The sequence below is a fragment of the Dama dama genome, chromosome 12 (genome assembly GCF_033118175.1).
Source record: "Dama dama isolate Ldn47 chromosome 12, ASM3311817v1, whole genome shotgun sequence".
NCBI lineage: Eukaryota > Metazoa > Chordata > Mammalia > Artiodactyla > Cervidae > Dama > Dama dama.
Window position 1 is genome coordinate 35,399,934 of NC_083692.1, and position 22,098 is coordinate 35,422,031.

Sequence of the window (22,098 nt, forward strand, 5' to 3'; positions counted from 1 at the left end):
GTTGCTAAGTCATGTCTGACTCTTTGCAACCCCATGAACTGTAGCCTGCCAGGCTCCTCTGTCCATGGTATTTCCCAGGCAAGAATACTGGAGTGGGTTGCCATTTCCTCCTCTGGAGGATCTTGTTGACCCAAGAATCAAACCTGAGTCTCCTACAGCTCCTGCATTGCAGGCAGATTTTTTTTTACCACTGAGCCACTGGAGAAGCCCCTAACAGTAATATAAAAGGGTTAGTAGTAGCTTCTAGGACTAACCTGGTGGCTCAGTGGTTAAGTATCCACCTGCCAGTGTAGGAGACACGGATTCAATCCCTGAGCTGGGAGATCCCACATGCCTTGGAGCAACTAAGCCCATGTGCCACAACTATTGAGCCTGTGCTCTAGGGCCTGGGAGCCCCAACTACTGAGCCCACGTGCCCCAACTTCTGAAGCTGTTCTGCCTTAGAGCCCATGAACCTCAACAAGAGAAGCCACTGCAATGAGAAGCCTGCACACCACAACTAGAGAGTAGCCTCTGCTTGCCACAACTAGAGAAAAACCTGTGTGGCAACGAGGATCCAGCACAGCCAAAAATAAATAAAGTTAAGAAAAAAGAAAAGTAGCTTCTTATGTACCTGTAATATTATTGGGTTGGTGCAAACGTGGTTTTTCCGTTGTTGAAATTTGCTGTTTGATATCGGAATATATTCTTAATAAATATGAGTGAGTTATACATCATTTTTTTTTAAATATACATCATTTTTAATGCAGATTTCTCACTTTATGTTTTTTCCTGACTTATTACTTGCTGTTTATTTTATATTTATTTTTGACTATGGAGATGATGTTTGACAAAAAGTGAATTTAAGTGATTTATTTTTTATTCAAATTCAAAATGGGTCATAAAGCAGTGGAGACAACTTGCAACATCAACAATGCGTTTGGCCCCAGGAACTACTAATGAATGTACAGTGCAGTGGTGGTTCAAGAAGTTTTACAAAGGAGACAGAGCCTTGAAGATGAGGAGCACAGTGGCCAGCCATTGGAAGTTGACATGAACCAAATGAGAGCAATCATCAAAGCTGATTCTCTTACAACTACAGGAGAAGTTGCTAAAGAACTCAATGATGACCATTCTCTGGTTGTTTGGCATTTGAAGCATATTGGAAAGGTGAAAAAGCTCAGTAAGTGGGTACCTCAATAGCTGACCACAAGTAAAAAATGTCATCATTTTGAAGTGTTGTGTTCTCTTAGAATCCTATGCAATGATGAACCATTTCTCAACCAGACTGTGACATGCAACCAAAAGTGGATTTTATACAACTGGTGATGACCAGCTCAGTGGTTGGACCAAGAAGTTCCAAAGCACTTCCCAAAGCCAAACTCGCACATGGTCACTGTTTGGTGGTCTGCTGCTGGTCTGATCCACTACAGCTTTCTGAATCCTGGTGAAACCATTACATCTGAGAAGTATGCTCAGCAAATTGATGAGATGCACCAAAAACTGCAATGCCTGCAGCTGTCATTGGTCAACAGAAAGGGCCCAGTTCTTCTCCACAACAATGCCCGACCATACATTGCACAACCAGTGCTTCAAAAGTTGAACGAATTGGACTATGGAGTTTTGCCTCATCCACCACATTTGCCTGACTTTGTAGTCATCTACGGATGTGAGAGTTGAACCATAAAGAAGGCTGAATGTTGAAGAATTTCAAATTATGGTACTAGAGAAGACTTTTGAGAGTCCCTTGAACAGGAAGAAGATCAAACCAGTCAATTCTAAAGGAAATCAACACTGAATATTCATTGGAAGGACTGATGCTGAAGCTGAAACTCCAATACTTTGGCCACCTTGTTAGAAAGGTGGCCAAAGAGCTGACTTATTAGAAAAGACCCTGATGCTGGAAAAGATTGAAGGCAGGAGGAGAAGGGGAGAATAGAGGATGGAGATGGTTGGATGGCATCACCGACTCAACATGAGTTTGAGCAAGCTCAGAGAGATGGTGAAAGACAGAGAAGCCTGGTGTTCTGCAGTCCATGGGGTTGCAGAGAGTGGGATGTGACCTAGCAACTAAACAACAACAACCATATTCACCCAACCTCTTGCCAACCAACTACTACTTCTTCAAGCATCTCGACAAGTTTTTGCAGGGAAGACACTTTCACAATCAGCAGGATACAAAAAATGCGTTCCAAGTGTTCATCAAATCCCAAAGCACATATTTTTATGCTACAGGAATAAGCAAACTTATTTCTTGTTGGCAAAAATGTGTTGATTGTAATGGTTCCTATTTTGATTAATAAAGATGGGTTTGAGCTAGTTATAATGATTTAAAATTCACAGTCTGAAGCCACACTTTTGCACCAACCTAGTAAATGAGATGTTAGTACCTTTATAGACTGTAAAGTGCTGTCAAAATGTGATGACTGATTTCTTCCTCCCTCATATAATCAGTGTTTTCTATTTGGGTTGGAAATTGAGTTATATTCAACTGTTGAATAATCTATAATGATTCTGCATGTGAGAGAATGAAATCTAGTCTTTAGCAGTTGAGTTCATCTAGCAGTTACTGAGTTCCTTTGTGTGCTAGACATTGTACTAGGAGTTGATAAAATAAGGCACATTTTCTGCCCCAGAGGAATTCCAATCTAATGTAAAAAGTGCTATGAGAGAAGGAATCACTAGGAAGATTAGTAAAGGCATGGGAGGAGATGATAGTTTCTAGCTTCTTGGGCATGTCTTAGAAATAAGTATATAAAACACCATTTCAAGAACCTACGGCCAACAACTATTAAACATTTCAAGAAAGCCTCAAACCTGAAAGAAAGAAGCCAAGAAAAACATAAGAAAGGTATTTGGATGGAGGAAGTGGACCAATCTAGGAAGTATAGTATCCAAATAATAGGGATTCCAGAAAAAGAGTACAGAAAAAATGGGAAATCAATAAAGTGGAACTGGAAGACATGAATTCCAGATTAAAGGCGCCTACTGAGTGCCTGACACTGTGAATCAGAATAGACCCACACCAGCGTACTTCATTAAGTGTAACTGTATAACTCTTGTGAAGAGAAAACTCTAGAAGCTTCCAGAGAGAAAACAAGTTTCATATAAAGGGTCAAAGATCAGAATAGCCTTGGATTTCTCAACTGCAACATATAAAACTGGGAAAACAATGCCCTCAAAATTCTAAAGGAGATAATTTTCCAACCTGGAGTTCTGTAGCCAACCAATCAAGTGGATGGGCATTCTCCAAGCACAACAGTCTCAGATACTACCTCCGAAGCACTCTTTTTCAGGAAGCTAAATGAGAATGTGGTCATGTATGGATGTGAGAGTTGGACTATAAAGAAAGCTGAGCACCGAAAAATTGATGCCTTGAACTGTGGTATTGGAGAAGACTCTTGAGAGTCCCTTGGACTGCAAGGAGATCCAACCAGTCCATCCTAAAGGAGATCAGTCCTGGGTGTTCATTGGAAGGACTGATGCTGAAGCTGAAACTCCAATACTTTGGCCACCTCATGCGAAGAGTTGACTCATTGGAAAAGACCCTGATTCTGGGAAAGATTGAGGGCAGGAGGAGAAGGGGACGACAGAGGATGAGATGGTTGGATGGCATCACCGACTCGATGGGCATGGGTTTGAGTAAACTCCAGGAGTTGGTGATGGACAGGGAGGCCTGGCGTGCTGTGATTCATGGGGTCGCAAAGAGTTGGACACGACTGAGTGACTGAACTGAACTGAACTGAAATGAGCAAGTATCTCACAAAAATGAGAGAGTGAACCAAGAATGGGGGAGAAGATGAGTTTGATCCCCAGAAAGAGACCAAGAGAATTGAGGCCGGGGGAAGCCAACAATGTGTGCAGCAAGCTTAGGAAGTAGCAGTTCCAAGCAGAGCAGGGGGTCTCAGGCTCTGCCATACCTGATTCTGGAAAGTGAAACTGAGTAAAATACCTGATTTGTTTTTTAAATTGCATTAAGAGGAGATTTATACTTACTGTGCAGAGTTTAGAATGAATCAATGATAAATATCATACATGAACAACTAAGCAAGTAAAAAGCAAAACAAGAGGACTTCCTGGTGGTCCAGTGGCTGGGACTCTGTGCTCCAATGCAGGGGGCCCAGGTTCGGTCCCTGGTTGGGGAGCTGCATCTCTCATGCTGCAACTAGGTGTTTGCATGCCACAGCTAAAAATCTGCTTGCTGCAGCGAAGATCCTGTGTGCTGCAGCTGAGAGGCAGTGCAGCCAAATAAATAAATAATAAATATTAAAACACAAGTCTGGAGAAAAAATGAGTAAAGGAACATAATTGTTTCAATAACTATATGACTCAGATGTGAATAGTATTTTGTTCTTTTTTTTTCTAAGATTTTTTTTTTTTTAATGTGGGCCGTTTTTAAAGTCTTTTTTGAATTTATTAAAGTATTGCTTCTGTTTTATGTTTTGGTCTTTTGGCTATGAGGTATGTGGAATCTAAGCTCCCAGACCAGGGATCAAACCCACACCCCCTGCATTGGAAGGCGAAGTCCTAACTGCTGGACCTCCAGGGGAGTCCTGTGAATAGTGTTTATGTAGTCACACTGTAAGCATTACTTTGTGACCAGTTTTTATATATTTGACAGTTTTCACATTGATGAGTTGGTTCACTAGTATACTTCAATGATGATCAATTAATTTTGCATTTCCTAGTATTGTTATTAATTTATAGATTTAAAGATATTGGATGTGTTTTCATTGTTTATAGTTACCATCTTTACTGATGCTCATTTCTTAGCTTTGACCATTGGGAGCCTCTTCAACCAATTGGCTTTTGGGACTTTTTTTTTTTTTTTTTTTTTGAGTTATATTGAAGTATAATCTACATATCATAAAATTAGCCCATTTCAAGTGTTCAGTTCAATGATTTTCAATAAATTTACAGAGTTGTACAAATATCACCATGATCCAAATTTAGAACATTTTTATTATTTAAACATTTTTTATTTGGCCTTACCATTTAGCATGTGGGATCTTAGACCCCTATACAGGGATTGAACCCAGTCCCCAGCAGTGAAAGCACTGGGTCCTAACCATTGGACCACCAGGGAATTCCCAAGAATACTTTTATCACCAAAGAAAGGTTCTCTGCCTATCTGCAAATCAATCCACGTTCCCACTCCTAGTCCCCAAGCAACCACTAACCTTGCTGTCTTTGTAGATTTGCCTCTTGTGAATATTTCATATTAAGTAGACTAATACAGTACGTGATCTTTTGTATGTGACTTTTTTCACTTAGCATGGTGTTTTTGAGGTTCATCCATGTTGTAGATTGTATCTGAACTTTAACCAACTAATGGATGTTTAGATTGTTTCCACTCTTTGGTGATTATGAAGTCATCTATGAATATTCATATATTGTGGGGATTTATGTTTTTATTTCTCTCGGGTAGATATGTGGAATATTGCTGGATCATATAGTAAATTTATGTTTAACTTTTAAAGAAACTGCCACACTATTTCCCAAAGTGATTACAGCATTTTTCTTACCAGCAGTTGGTGTGTTCCTTTTTTACCATATTCATACTTGTTATTGTCTGTCATTTTTAGAATAACCATCCTAGTGGGTGAGAAGTATCTCGTCATGTAATAGTTTTGATTCGTGTTTCCCTAACGATAATGATGTTAAGCATCTTTTCATGTGCTTATTAGCTGTTCATAATTTTGGGGGCAAAATATCTGGTGAAATATTTTGCCCATTTTTACATTGGTTTGCCTTTATTATGGAGTGGTAAGTGTTTTCAATATATCATGGGCACAAGTCCTTTATCATAAGTATTATTTGTAAATATTTTCTCTCAATTTGTGGCTTGTCTTGTAATTTTCTAAAAAATTTCTTTTGAAGTGCAGATATTTTTAATTTTGATGAAGTTCAATTTATCAATTTTCTTTTATGTTGGGATCATATCTAAGAACTCTTTTTACTTAACCACAAATCACAAAGTTTTTCTCTTAGGTTTTTTTCTGAAAGTGTTATAGTTTTAGCTCTTATAGCTAGGTCTGTGAGCCATTTGGAATTTCTGGTGTGTGTATGGTGTAGGTAAAAGTCTAAATTCATCTTTTTTCCTGAGGATATAAAATTTTCCCAGTACTGTTTCTTGAAAAGACTGTCTTTTCCTCATTGAACTGCAGTGGCACCTTGTTGAAAATCAGTAATCATAAAGGTAACCCTGAGTCATTTTGACATTTAAATCTTTTTTTGAGAGAGAGAGGTTGAGAGTACTTATGAATATAAATACATAGTAAGGGTACTTGAAGCAAACTTACCAAACTGTTGACAGTGGGTACCTCTTTGGAAGAGATTGGAAATATCAAAAGGATGGGGATATTACTTTGAATTTTTTAAAGTGAGATTGTATGAAGAGAATGAGAAGGCAAACCACAGACTAGAAGAAAAATAATTTGCAAATGATATATCTGATATTTGATACAAATATCAAAATATACAAAGAACCCTTAAAACCACCTTTAAAATGGTTTTCAAGTGGAGAAAAGACCTGAGCAGACACCTTGCCAAAGAAGTTATACAGATGGCAAGTAATCATTTGAAAAGATAAAGCTCAACGTCGTAGATCACTAAGGAATTGCCAATTAAAACTACTATGAGGTGCCACTTGCACGCCTATTAGAATGGCAAAAATCCAAACCACTGACAGCACCAAATGCTGGTGAGCATGGCAGGCATCAGGAACTCTAATTCATTGCTGGTGGGAATGCAAAATGGTACAGCTACTTTAGAAGACAGTTTGGCAGTTTCTCAAAGAACTAGATATGCTCTTATCATGTAATCCAGCAATCACAGTTCTTGGTGTTTACCCAAATGATTGAAAACATATGTCTACACAAAAACATGTACACAGATGTTTATAACATCTTTATTCATAATTGCCAAAACTTGGAAGCAGCCAAGATGTCCTTCAGTAAAAGAATGGATAAATAAACTGTAAAAAAGAGAGAGAAAGATTGTGTTCAGATTGTGTAATTTAGGAAATAAAAACATTTAGGATATCTCTCTTAGCATTTTAGTGATCAAAAAGTAATTTAGGAGAGTTATTCATATATGACATCCATTGTGTAGATTTTAGAGGTTTATAAGACAAAAAAGAACAATAAAAAATTCTACCATAAGAGTTTTTTACTTGAATACTGAATTGAGAATGACTTAGTCTAATTTTATGTTGCCATTCTCGATTTTTTTGAAGCTTTGATTTATTAGTTTGTAATTTTAATGTGGTTTTTCATTGATCTGATAAACTTGTGCTTTATTTATTAACAGATAGAAGATGTAAACCAAAAATTTAGCAATCTGACCAAACTTGAGGAATCTGAATGGCAAAACAATAACAATACAAGCAAAAAAGTTTTTCGGGTAAGTCTGTGGGTTTCTAATATAGACTCTTCTACTCTAAAGAATTTTTATTTTCCAGCTTCAAAAACATTTAGCTTCAGATTTTTTTTTATCATTTTATAAAATAAGTTTCATATATTGCTTACAATGTCATGATTGTCTTTGAAGAAAGAATAAGGAAATGAACAACACAAAATTCATGATGATTATTTCTGGAAGGAGCAATGATAGGGGCTGTGATGGAATTGGGGCACCCCAAGAGCTTCTGAGGTGCTCAATAGTGGGTATGTGTGTGTGTGTTTTATTCTTTAAATTGTGTTTATACATAGTAGAAGTAAATTATTTATATAATGCTTAATATGTGCCAGATGTTGTTCCAGGTACTTAACATGTTTTAACTCATTTAATCCTCAACAGTCCTATTGAGGTGGTACTGTTATCTGGGATGTGAGGCCCAGAATAGATTAAGTTACTTGCCCAGGGTGGAGCTAGGTTTCAGGCCAGACTTGCTCATTCCAGAATCCCTGTTTTTATCCAGTACACTGGATTGTGTGTCTCTTTTGAGAGATATATTTCAAAATGAAAGAATATTAAATAGAAAAGAGGAGCAATGACTCTTTAGAATGTCTGTCTTTTTCCCTACATTTTATTTTGTAACATTTCCTATTACTTTTCTCTGTGAAATTCACTTTATCATGATAGATCCCAATGTTAAATATTTGTAGATTTTTTCCCTAGTAACGTTTATTTATTTGGCTGTATTGGGTCTTCATTGCTGTGTGAACTTTTCTCTAGTTGTGGTGAGTGGGGCACTACTCTAGTTGCAGTGTGAAGGTTTCTCCTGTTGCGGCGCACAGGCTCTAGGGTATGTGGGTGGGCTTCAATAGTTACAGCACATGGTCTCAGTAGTGGTGGCTTCCAGGCTCTAGAGCACAGGCTCAGTAGTTGTGGCGCACAAGCGTAGTTGCTCCATGGCGTTTGGGATCTTCCTGGATCAGAGGTCGAACCTGTGTCTCCTCCCTTGGCAGGCGGATTCTTTATCACTGAGCCCCAGGGAAACCTGCTGCTGCTGCTAAGTCGCTTCAGTCGTGTCCGACTCTGTGCGACCCCATAGACGGCAGCCCACCAGGCTCCCCCGTCCCTGGGATTCTCCAGGCAAGAATACTGGAGTGGGTTGCCATTGCTTTCTCCGAGGGAAGCCTTCTAGTAATGTTTTAAACTCATTGGTTCAGATGAGCACTTCTTAAACCTCCAGTTTTCCTTTTAGATTTTAGGAAAATGCCTGTGGTTATAAAATTAGACTTCTAGGTTGGTACTTTATTATGCTATGTAATCTAGATAAAAAACTGTTTTGACTCCTTAGGAATTTAAGAGGTTAGAGTATTAAAGAAAGCTTTTAATAAAATTATTTTGCTAATTGTTATGACAAGGACTCTAAGGACAGTGACAAAATTAAATAAATGAGTTTTAAATCTACTGAACAATGAAGGATGCTTGAATATTTTGAAGCCACTGTGGATATTTCTTATTGAGTACTTAGTCCTGGAAACATCAGTATCACCAGAGAGGCAAATCATGGCTGTAGCAATACGGCAATATAGCAGAGCCTTGTAATTCTGCAATTTATCACCAGGTGTCTCTCTCCTCCTGCTTTACTTATAAGCTACTGTTAAGCTATGGAACAAATAAGATTTATCTTTTACCTATACTTTGATACCGTTCCCTTCTGATTCCTATTTATTGACTTCTCATTCCATCACTTAGCCTTGCTTTCTACCTTTCCCTCTTTTTTCCATCTGTTTTTAGATATGTTTAGGTGTCTTATCTTTGTTTATGTTAGAAAAAACAAAAACAGCTAAACCTATGAGGTCCACATCTCCCTCTAGTTATCTGTACCTTCCCTTTCTCATTCCCATTTCTTTCTTCCCAGTCACAAAGTTCTCTGTACTCTGTCTTTACTATTTTCATTCCCATTTACCACTCCCGCACACTGCCATTCAGCTTCACCATCTCCAGGCCTCTAGAACAGTTATAACCAGGGTTATTGACCCACTAGTTCTGCAGTCATTAGACACTTAATTATAAAATCTAGTCCCTCTGCATTATTAAATACAGTCTACTTCCTCTTTCTTGAAATTATTTTCTACTGATCTTCCTCCTACCTCTATATCCATTCTTCAGTCATGTTTGCAAGTTTCTGTTTCCACTTGTCCCTTAAGTGTTTGTGATACTCAAGTTTCTACTCCAACTCTCTTCCCTCCTTCCACTTTCTTCATGTGCAGTTGTGCCCACCCTGCAATGATTCCCAAATCTATATTTCAAACTACACTTACTGCTGACACAGTAATACTTAAAGTATTAAGATATATATAAGCTATATATCCCAAACTGAAATCATCTGCACACACATTGATGTTTCCCTGTTCCAGAGAATGGTGTTACCATCCCTCCAGGGTTCCAAGATGGAAACCTGGTTATCTTCTGTGATCCATTCTGTTTTTCACCATTTCACCCTTGCATGTCTAAAAGATTGCTAAGCCCTCTCAATTCTTCCTCTTAAACATCTCTTGAATCTGTTTACTTTTCTCCATTTTTTCCCCTCCTTAACCTTAACTACTAGCATCTTTTTCCAGTATCACTGCAGTAGTCTCCTTCCTAACTGGCTTGTAACCCTCCAGTCCGTTCTCCAGGCTGGACACAGAGTGAGTGACCTTTCTAAAAGGCAGATTTGATAATGCTAACCACCTGCTTAAAACTCATAAGCAATCTCTGTTCTTTTGTCCTCTGTGTGAGTGGCCACATGTGAAGGATTCTGATTAGCTGTGCTCACTTCATGCCACCTCCTCTGTTGCTTTTTCACCTCTGATTTTTGCAAACATGCCCTTCTCTCTGCCTAGCCCTCCCCTTACGCCATCTCATAGCTCACCTGTCTCTGATTTCAGCTCAGGTGTGACTTCCTGGAAGCCTTTCTTGGTGCCTCTGAAGGTTGATTAATTCATAAATTCAGCCCTCTGAATTTAGTTTTAACATGACATTTATTGTCAGTGTCTTTATCTAGCTCTTCCACTGTGAGGCTGAGAGCTCCTTCAGAGCAGAAACTTGGTCCCTTAACTTTTGATCCCAGCATGTTAGCACATACTAGGAGCTTGATAAGTACATATTGAACATGTTAAATATTTTACATATACTTTATTTGTTTTTCTTATAAAATAATAATGTAAGTGTGAAAGTATTAATCACTCAGTCATGTCCAACTTTTCGTGACCCCATGGACTAGCCTGCCAGGCTCCTCTGTCCATGGAATTCTCCAAGCAAGAATACTGGAGTGGTAGCCATTCCTTTCTCCAGAAGATATTCCCAACCCAGGGGTCGAACCTGGATCTTCTGCCTTGGAGGCAGATTCTTTAGATGGTAATGAGTAGCTTTAATAAATGTTATAATTTCTCTTTACAGAAAAAAGTTGTCTCAGGTATAGCAAGTAAACCCAAACAGGATGACGGTGGAAGAATTGCTGCTAGAAATCGCCTCGCTGCCATAAAAAACGCAATGAGAGAGAGAATTAAGCAGGAGGAACAGGCTGAGGCAGCAGCCTCTGTAATGCCAAAGGAAGTGGATAAAATAGTGTTTGATGCTGGATTTTTCAGAATTGAAAGTCCCATTAAATCATTCTCAGGTTAGTTTTTTCTGCTGAGACTACTTAAGGGAAATACTTGGGTTGGATGGACGCTTGTGTAAGAGTTGAAAAACAGGTTTCATGTGAAGATTTATGTGTTTTCACTGTGATTTCTGAGAAATAGCTTATGGAAGGTAAGTTTGGTTTCATTATCATTTGGAGTGAAAATTTTCCTCCAATGTTTCTGAAATGTAATGAAAGTACCAATTCCCTGATTTTAAAATACTGCCATGTAACCAGCTCTTAATACTTTAGGAAGTCATTATTTCTTACGATTTTCTAACTGGTTGTGTTTTTCAGTACCTGTTTTTCATAGGCTATCTTTATTAGATTGAGTTTATTTACTTAGATTGAAATTAAATGTAAGCCATAAATGAGAGGTCACAGTTGAAGTAATCTGTTCTTTAAATCTTGGTAGACACTTCTTTTAATGCTTTAAGTGCTAGATGTTTATTTCCAAGGAGAGACAGACCAAGTCCTCTTTAAATACTAACTAATTAGCAGGAGGGATTTTTTTTTCTATTATCTAACTGTGTCCACTAGGAAGATTTCTGACAATAAATTTGAGTTGCTATCTAATATTTACTTTAAAATGTAAATTTATCACCAAGTATTTTATAACCTCCCAATCAATTTAGGTATCACACCTAGAATGTGGTTTTGATGTGTTTCCTTTACTCTAAGCAGCTGCGCTCCCTGGATGCCCAGGAATTGCCTCACTGCTAATGACATGACTCCTTGCTAGTTGCTTTCCAAGGAGCCTAGTAGTTTCCAGGATCATGGGTTCACTGCTGTATGATTTTTCATGTCCCATCTTGGCACTTATGACTAGAGAGATCAAGGTTTTTGACCAAAATTTGTCTTTTTGAAATTGAGTTTTAATTATAGAACACATAGGTTATATGAGGTTTGTTATAAACAGAAGTCCCCCAAGAAGCCCCTATTTGTTATATCCTCAAGGCCACCACTTCCAGTGCTTAGAGGAATCTTTGGATATTATTTATGGCCTTTTATAAATAAAGTGTAGTTTTTTTCTTGAATTATTTCTTTGATATACTTTCCTTGGTTCTCTCTGATCTTTCTTCCAGAAGCACATATCTCCTAGTAATAGACTATCATTCTTTCCTGTACTTTTCATTTTCTTCTACTTCCTGAGTTTCTTCAACTTTCCTGTTGACGATGTTTTTATTTCCTAAGAGCTCTTTCTCGTTCTTTGGATGTTCTGTTTTATAACATTCTGTGCTTGTTTCTTAAGTGTGCTGTCTTATCTTTCTGTAGACATTAATGATAACTTCTATGTATTCTTCTCCTGGAAAGTCAATATTTGTTCCAAAATACTCTTATCTGTTTGGTTTTGGTTTCTGTCTCTTGTATCGGAGGCTTCCCTTGGGTGTCTAATGGTGGTTCACTGCCTGCTCATGGCTGTGAGCAGGGCTCTGCACGGCAGCGTGTGGGTGGTAGGGTCTTTACTGTGGGATGATTTAGCTGCATTGTTATGCTGTACTTAAGTCTTTTCTCATGGGCTAGTCAGATTCTCCCAGAGAAGGCAATGGCACGCCACTCCAGTACTCTTGCCTGGAAAATCCCATGGACGGAGGAGCCTGGTAGGCTGCGGTCCATGGGGTCGCTAAGAGTTGGATACGACTGAGTGACTTCACTTTCACTTTTCACTTTCATGCGTTGGAGAAGGAAATGGCAACCCACTCCAGTTTTCTTGCCTGGAGAATCCCAGGAATGGGGGAGCTGACGTCTATGGGGTCACACAGAGTCGGACACGACTGAAGTGACAGCAGCAGTCAGTTTCTCCAGAGATCTTTCCAACCTGCTGCCTGGAGGGTGTAATTCTGGCTGCCAGTCTTTTCAGGAGCTACATGGAGGGAGGGAAACTGAGTGTATCAACAGTTTTAAAAATACTCATTTCATCCCCCCTTTTCCACATAGTACTCATCTTTCGATTGTAAATCCTAAACCAGAGACCCTCTATTTCAACTTTTTTGGGGAAATAAGCCTCTAGTTTTTTTTTTATCTTCATGGTGGGAGGGGATTGTTCACAGCTGCCCAGCTGTGCATAATGAGGAAAGGAGTCTGGACTCTTAATTGTTTTTTAAACTGACTTTGAACCAATCTTCCTGTTTTTACCTCTGCTCCTAGCGATTCTTGACACCACCAATTCTTTTTGAGGGGTACTGTGGTATAAACTGGGCTGATTCACATCTTTCCTGACTGGTGGCTTAGGATTATTTTCTCAGGTTTACTAGGTAATATACGACTCATCCATCTATATTGCACTTCCAGAATTTCCTAAGTTTTGTTGTCTCTTCTTTAGTTTCGTCTGTCCTTGAAAATTATATTTCAAATTTTAAAAGTCACTGACCTTAAAAAAAGAGGATGCTTTGTCCTTGTAGTGTTCTCCCTTTGAAGATTATCTCTTTACTGTTTATATTAGTGAAATGTTAAGAGGAAGCCTTTAGTGTGTGTGTTCAGTATCATCTTTAACTGAAAGTCTCAGGCATTTGACTAATAAACATTATTTTCTAGGAGAAAGAGGCTAGTCGGTAGGGGAGTAGGAAGAATTGGCACTGTCTCTCTAACTATAGTGAAAAATGAATGAAAAAGCTTTTTGGTGTTGAGATGATTTCTTTCATCTTCTAGGACTTTCTTCTGAATGCCTTTCTCAAAGACTTAAAACACCTAAGTCAGTCAGCAAAACTGTGTCTGAGACCAGGGCTGAGATGGGCCTTGTAAGACAAACTACATCACCAGAGAATCCTGATCCTCAGGGTGCCAAAAGTGAACCTGTTGATAAGACTTTGATTTCAAATATTCCTGGAAACAGGTATTTCTTTAATGTGTTATTACTGAGTTTAACAGAATGTAGACATTAAATACCATTTCCAGTTGTTAACCTGTTAAGTATGGAACACATGTATTTTTAAATTTCACAGTGACCTGGTAACATATAGGCAATATTTCTATTTTATAAATGAGGAAATTAAGGCTTCAGATTTCAGATTTGGTCATATCTTTATGGATAAAATAAATTCTGCAGAACTGAAAAGACAAGAAACAATATAGTGTTCTTTGGTGCTAAATAGTATAGTGTTGTTTTGTATGTAGTTTTGGTGCTTGACACATCTGAGCTCAAAATCAGTCATGTGACATACTATGAAACTTCAGGTCAAGTTTAACTCAACTTCAGTTTCATCATGTATAAAATAGTGCTGTTACCTCCCTGCAGGGTCATTAGGAGGTAGGCACTTTTGTACCAGCCTTTATGGAAAGTACCTTGGGAATCCTGACTTGACAGATGGCAGAGCAGACCAGAGGGAGCTAATATGTACTGAACAATTATTATGTGGAGGAGGAAATGGCAACCCACTCCGGTATTTTTGCCTTGAAAATTCCACAGACAGGGGAGCCTGTTGGGCTACAGTCCATGGGGTTGCAGAGTCAGACACAACTGAACACACACACACCACGCCTCCACCCCCGTCTACTTTTATTCCTGATCAGACTCAGCCTCTGCAGGGACTTCTTTTGGAACCTCATCCTCAGGTTCCTCAGGTCTGCCTTGGAGGTGTTGCTGGTGCCCGCTTGGGAACCCGGATGCCGCTGCTTCACAGCGCTCTCCTGGCAGGGCACAGGGAAGCAGCAGGTGGCCATGCACTCGGTTTGCTTCTGAACTGGCTCCCATATGATTACTACATCTTCTCCATGTCACCTTCAGGTGGAAGCCTCTTCAGCCCTTCCTCTAAGCTGAGGTTCACCTCTCTGAAAGAGGAGCTTGGGCATTGCTGAACTATGTTGATCTCTGCAAAAGCAAGATGTATTTCCTCCTGAGGTCTGTGGCAGTCAGCTCCCAAATGAAGCTTATTTAATAAAGGAATTAGTTCCAATTGAAAAAAAAATTATTATGGGCTGGACATGGTTCTAGGTTCCTATCATATATTATCTCATTCAGTCCTCAAAACAACCAGGTGAGGTACTAAATCCCCATTTTTGAAAAATGAGAAAATTTGGAAAGTAAGTTACCCAAATTCACCTTGAGAACACCCTATAACTTGAAATAGAGGAAACAAATGAAAGTTTCTCTTCATAAGTATTTCATGGAACAAGTTATAAGATTTCTAGTTTTTAATATAAGCCAAAGTATATTTAGCATTTGTGGTAGTTAAAATACTTCAGATGCTTTAAAAATCTGTAGATTATAAGATACCAATTTATTGTCATTTCTTATCCTGCAGTTCATTATCTTGTACTAAGAAGATCCAAAATTGTATTTAAGTGATATTACAAGTGCTGTTTAGGACTTCTCTTTACTTTTTAATTTCTAAAAATAGTCTCAAAAGAGCCTTTTTACAAACAACTTTGTACAATCAAGGCAAAGTGAAGCTGAAAACCAGAAAAATAGAGTATACTTTAAAAAAAAAATGACTCCAAGAGATTGAGACAGATGTTTCTAATAAAATGTGAGTTAAGAACTTCAGGATTTGAATGTATCTTGCTGTAGCTAACAAGTAAATTTAGCCAACTCCAGATTTACAACACTTGCATGTTGTTTCCATCCCCTAAAAGTAAGCTTTAACTTACCCTTCCCTAGTATGTGGCTCTGGATTTGGCTGAGGTTCAAAAGATTTCCAGTAGACTGACCAGCATGGTCAAAGACTTGCAAGTGTTCTGGGGAAAATGCATTTGGTTTCTAAGGCCATCCTATAGTAGCTATCATCCAAAACTAATCTATTTGGATCAGGCCTGATCTTAGATGAGGGTCCATCTCTGACCCATAAAGGATAGTCTCAAAACAAATCAAGACAGCAATATGTTTAATTTTCTGAGTACAGTGGTTCTTTTTTCTTTTTCAGAAACAGCACAGGAGAAGATGCTAAGTGTCTTGGTTTACAAGATTTAATTGAAATAAACCATGTAAGTCCTGTTCTGATGCATTAGGTAGCCTAGGATGTTCTCTATTTGTATCAATATATATATAGTAACTCCATAAGCAACCCCCAAAATTTCCATTGGAAATCTTAATTAGTCATATGAAATGATAGTTCTTATTTCAAAGACCTTTGGCTTGTTTGAGACCATAGTGCCAATTTGTATTTCAACTTACATCAAGATTATTTTTGTAAATAAAGTTTTATTGTACTACAGCCACTGTCATTCATTTATGTATTTGGCTGCTTTCAAAACACAGTGATAGAGTGTTCAGTGTTTGTGGCAGAGACTGTTTGGCTTACAAAGCCTAAAATATTTATAGTTGACTCTTGAACAACAGAGATCTTTCCAGGTGGTGTAGTGGTAAAGAATCTGGAGACTTGGGTTCTAGCCCTTGGTCGAGAAGATTCTTTGGAGCAGGAAATGGCAACCGAACTCCAGTATTCTTGCCTAGAGAATTCCATAGACAGAGGAGCCTGGCAGGCTGCAGTCCTTGGGGTCACAAAGAGTCGGACACAATTGAGCGCGCACACACTTGAATGACAGCAGGAGGGGTGTGCCATCCCTCTGCACAGTTGAAAATCCACATGAAACTTATGTTGGCCCACTCTTTATACTTGGTTCTTCCATGTTAGTAGTTTCACATCTGTGGATTCAACAACTGCAGATCCTATGGTATTTACCACTGAAAAGATTCTAAGTGGACCCTTGCAGTTCAAACCTTTATTGTTCAAGAGTCCATCATACATCTGGCCCTTTATATAGAATGTCTGTCAATCTCTGAACTGTGATATTGGTACTTGCTGAGAAACTGTACTTCAGTTATACTATTGCTGTAATATTATCTGATCTCATTGTTCAAGAAGCAAGATAGAAGGATGGATTTATAGCGTTCTTTAGCTTGTGCTCAGAATGTCATCCCTCTATTATTGTTTTAAATAGTGACAAGACTTTTTATGTTTATTTTGATTTTGGATAATTAAATATAAAAACCATTTTTACTTCCAGGGTATAAATAAGATAAACTTTGAGATTGGTTGTTTATCTAGTGAAAGAATGAATTTGGCTCTCCATGCTAGCAAAGTAGCAGATGATATTAATACCAACAAAAAGGAAGAAATTTCAGATGTTGTGGAAGGAATGGAACTAAATTCAGTTACAACACAGGATGTTTTGATGATTAGCCCTGAAAAAAATATACAATCACAAAATAACATCTCATGGGAAGAAGAAACGAAAACTTCTCAGTCAGGTGAGGTCTTTTTAATGTATTTAAATAAGGTTTCGTTAAATAAATGAACTTGTCCTAAAGTATAGATTATTGTAAACACTTCTGGATATAGTTTCCAAGAATGAAGGTTGAGAAATTGGATACTTGCTGTAAATATCTAATGAGAATTAGTTCGTGTTGTGGTATCCTACTCTCCACCCCAGACTCTTTTGATTAAAAATCAATAGGTTGATTTTGATTTTGATTAAAATCAACAACAGATACTAATCCACGTTGGATGGCAGGAGCACTTTTCATTAGACCTAACTATCTGGGGTCCTTTGTTGTTTGTGAAGGCTCAGAATTAGAAAAATTCCCTGAAACTTTTTTTAGTCCTCTTCTTTTCCATCAAAGAGCCTCAAACCTTTCTTTAAAAACATCCTCTTTTTCTGTCCTAATGCCTTTTCTAACCTACTTTGTTGTAATTGTTCTTCAATAGGAAATGGCTCTTGTATTTATGTTATAATGTAATGTGTGATGGTTTCACCTCCTGTTTTTACCTGTTACCGTATGGTGCTGTTCTGGTTGGGGCCTGAGGTGAAGTAAACTTTGTAACATTGGGCAGACACTTAACGCACTCCCACTATGTTCTTACAGCATCTTTTGGGTACCTTTAAATTACAAGCATGAGATTTATTTAGAGAAGACTTTTATTATACTAAAATTAAGGATGAGAATTTTACAAAGAAATTTAACTACATTTAAAAAGATATTACAGCATAAGATGGCCCACATTTTTCTTCGCCTTTGATATTTGGAAGTTTTCATATCTTTTAAGTCTTTGTCCGTTTCTAACAACCCTTAACTGCAAGAATATTCTTTAAAAAGTTAAAAATTATTCTTTTTTTTTTTTTTTCAGTATTATGTGATAATAAAAGTCTCACTACTGAATGCCATCTTCTTGATTCAGTAAGTTTTCAATTTATTTGAAAAGTTCTTTGTATTCTAGATTTGTTTTATAAAATGAGTGTTATTTTTCAGTTTATATGCACAGTTTAAAATGTACATCTTGTCAGTGTTTACTCTGAAGTCCTTTTTTGTTCATTTTTTTCTCCAAATGGGAAAAATTTTTTTCATATACTTTATAGTATGCGTTAGTATTAAACTGAACATTTAATTCTCTATATGGTTTATGTATCAAGTTTGTTGTGACAAGTTGGTTGAATACTTGAATATGTAGTATGCTCAGTATTTCTCAGTGATGCAAGAAAAAGATAAGGCAAGAGTTATACCCTTTTGAAGTATACGGTTGAGAAGAAAATGTCTATCCTACCTTCAGTCATCAATGCTTATTTTCATTGTAATTCTTTTAGATTGCTATTTTTATGTCCTGTTATTTTATTTGGAAGCCCCCCAACCTTTACTTTTTAGTGACCTCTTGCCTCTAAGTCTAGTTCAAACATTTGCCTGTGAAGCCTTCCTGTAAAAGCTCTCATCTCTTGCATGTTTCTCTGTAGACACAGGCGTACAATATATGCAGTACACACATTTAATCTCTTTTTAAGGGTATAATATGAATAAACAATACTGTATTCCTAAAACATGATGCTTTCAGGAATCTATTTCCCTTATTAACTATAAGTTTCTCTTTGGGCAGAGCTGTCTGATTCGTATTCATGGATGCTGGCACTGAATAGTAGGACATAAATGGAAGAGTGCTCTCTTGCCTACTGAGTGTTTGCAGCATTGGTTTTCAGCCCTACTCCTGGATATTTTTATTTCAGTGATCTGGTTTTGGACGTTCACCAGGCAATTCATGTAGCCAGGGTCAGCAACTCTGGTTTACAGCCTTACCTTGAAATTTTCCAGGAACAATTGTTAAAATGAGTCAGGGAATGGGCTTTTTTGCTAATCTTGAATCTCAGAATATAAAAAATTCATTAAGGCAAATGTAGGATAAAACAGCAACAGTTTTTGTTAATCTCATGAAGCCTGACAAAGGCTTGGCTTTCTAAAGCCACTAATTCCTTAAGGACCTCTGACTATGTTGACTCTTACTATGTTTTAAAGCTGCCTTCTCCGTAGTCAGCCTTCTGGGCTCGCTGTATCTCAGGAGCAGAATGATTACTGTGACGTGCACTGTTCATTCTTGGCCTTAGCCTCCTTTACTCAGAGGCTGACACTTAAAGGACAGGGATTTCAGCATGAGGCCAGTTTATAGAAACCTGATTTAATCTTGTTCCCAGTTCTGAACTCTGAATGATTGGTTCTGATAATATATGATATTATAAGTAAGTCTAGAAGTTAATCATAATATTCTGTTTTTGATATATTAGTAATAAAATTGCTTCACAGTTATACATTTTATTGTTGATAAATCTTAGTATCTTATAACTTAGTCTCCCTGTGAGTTATTTTCCATTCCCATAAATACTAGAATTTATATTCTAGGATTTTTTAAATAGGTATACCTTTAGACCCACATTATTACTAGCTCTGTGCGTCATTTAAACCTGAAGTAGGGCTTGAGGGAGAACAAAGAGAAGGATCCTGGCAGGATCACACCAGTAAAAGACCTGTTAATTACAATCATGTGTACTAGGATGTGTGGAATCTGCATAAGTGGCCTCAGTTTTATTCATCCTGCATGTGTTACTGAAGTCTGTCACTTTTTAAGGCATGTATTCCTTTTTAAAATTTTTTATTTTTTTTTAAATTTATTTTTAACTGGAGGATAATTGCTTTCCAATGTTGTGTTGGTTTCTGCCACACAAAAGTGTGAATCAGCCATAAGTATACATATGTGCTTTCCCACTTGAAGCTCCCCCTCACCTTCCACCCCACCCCACCCCTCTAGGTTGTCACAGAACATCAGGTTGAGCTCCCTGTGTTATGCAGCAACTTCCCACTAGCTAGCTGTTTTATATATGATAATCTATGTTTCAGTACTTCTCAATTTGTCCCACCCTCTCCTTCCCCCACTGCATCCAGAAGTCTGTTCTCTATGTCTGCATCTCTGTTCCTGCCTTGCAAATAGGTTCATCAGTACCATTTTTCTAGGTTCCAGATATAAGGTATATATTCCTAATATACTTTTCAATTAAAAAAAAAACTATATTTTGAAATTAGATCCATGGAGGGTAGCATAACATTATGTTACTAAGAATTTTATCATTGTGTACAAAAAATGTCATTTATATTATTAATTAATCCACTGAAAATTTGAAAGATTGAACACTCACTTGATAAAACTCTTGATAGTTACTTTAGTGGCTTCTCTAAATTTCTTCTCTAGCCAGGCCTAAACTGCAGTAATACATTCACTCAGATGGAGAGAAGACATCAAGAACAGACCAGACACATTTCCTTTGGTGGTAACCTGATTTCCTTTTCACCTCTGAGGCCTCTCAGTGGAGAACAACCAGAAGAATTTTAAATTTAAAAATAAATCCAGACATTTTTCTTCATGTTATCTGTGCTATATTCTTAGAATACTGAAAAGTTGAAGAGTGTTTGTGTTCACTGCTGTTCAAGCCACTTGTAGACTGTTGGCCCTCCTTAGGTGGATGCAGAACCTGTGGATACTGAGGGCCTACTGTTAGAGATTTAAGCATCCTTGAATTTTGGTATCTGTGTGTGTGAGGGGAGGGGGTGATCCTGGGACCAATCCAGCCACCCCTACCTCAGGATTCTGAGGAATGATTGTGTAATATTTTAATATTCAGTGTTCATCCAAGTGTTTTAGATATGATACTGTTTCTCAAGGGAAGTGGGGATATGTTGTATATTAACCAATGCAGAATAAAAATGTACTTGCCTTGCCTCTCTTGTTTAAAATGTATAAGCTTAAAAGTTAAGTATACCTACTCAGGGCTTACTAACATTCTTCATTTTAATTGAAATATAATGTTAAACTTTAACAAATATTTGCATTCTTTTATACTTAGTTTGAACTCTTAAATTTGTTGATATTGAATAGCTTGCATATTGCATTTTCATATGTTGAGTTTCTTTAGATATCCATCAGTATATTTGAAATACTTTCTCCTTTATAAAACTCTTGACTATAGGATTGTAGAAGACAGGGCCATCAGTACAACAGAGCACTAAGATGACTCATAGTAGTGAAAGCTTGCCATCAGACCTAGGGCCAGTTATTTCTGTTTGCAAATGAGGTGAGTGTTGGAGGTATTCACCAAACAAGCAGCAACTTTATGAATAATTCTTTAAGATGAGGGCCTTCCAAACAAGAAAGGAAAAGCACATCCACTTTTGTTGTCAGAGGAAGTTGTGTTGGGCTTGTAGAAAAGATAGTATTATCAAAGTTGGGAGTTTTCTAAGGGTCCAGGGCCGTGAACAAGTAAAAGAGATGAGTACAGAGCAACCCAAGACTTAGAACATACATAAAGCAATATGTAACATAACAATAAGATAATACTTGCCCTCAAGGATAAAGTCAGTGTGTGCATGCTCAGTTGTGTCTAACTCTTTGTGACCCTGTGGACTGCCAGGCTCCTCTGCCCATGAGATTTTCCAGGCAAGAATACTGGAGTGGGTTGCCATTGATAAAGCAGATGAGAATAAAACAATGTCAGTCAGTAAACGTGATTTTTTTTTTTTTTTTTTTAGGTTTAATAAGATGTACTGTTGAATCACTTAGAAAACTTTTGGCTGTTAAGTAACAATGCAATGAACTCCAATTGGCTTAACAATAAGGAAGTTCATTATTATAATATTGTCATGGTGATTTCAGGCACTTTATAGTCAATGGCTCAATGATACATCAAGGTCCAACATCTGTTCATTCTGGCATCCTCGGTGTCAGCATCTCTAATGCTGGGTCCTTTGGGGTGATAAGATGGCTGCTAGTGGTAATCAGAGCTATGTCCTTCCTTTTAGTTTGGTTAGGCCAGCT

The 22,098-nt window shown here is 37.7% G+C and overlaps 1 protein-coding gene across 3 annotated transcripts in view; it reads left to right on the top strand.

The window, feature by feature from the left end:
- Positions 1–21,005, top strand: part of DLGAP5 (DLG associated protein 5) — a 44,239-nt gene extending 23,234 nt beyond the window's left edge. Inside the window, exons 13-19 of one of the 3 annotated variants that reach the window (XM_061157001.1) lie at positions 7,291–7,383; positions 10,816–11,035; positions 13,688–13,871; positions 15,898–15,958; positions 16,982–17,225; positions 18,103–18,152; positions 20,479–21,005. In XM_061157001.1, the coding sequence (XP_061012984.1) occupies positions 7,291–7,383; positions 10,816–11,035; positions 13,688–13,871; positions 15,898–15,958; positions 16,982–17,225; positions 18,103–18,152; positions 20,479–20,619 (993 nt within the window). In that variant the 3' untranslated portion in view covers positions 20,620–21,005. Of the gene's footprint in view, positions 1–7,290; positions 7,384–10,815; positions 11,036–13,687; positions 13,872–15,897; positions 15,959–16,981; positions 17,226–18,102; positions 18,153–18,840; positions 20,457–20,478 lie in introns of those variants that run through there. The other 2 variants (XM_061157003.1, XM_061157002.1) reach the window with 2 other exon arrangements.
- The last annotated feature ends 1,093 nt before the right edge of the window (positions 21,006–22,098 follow it).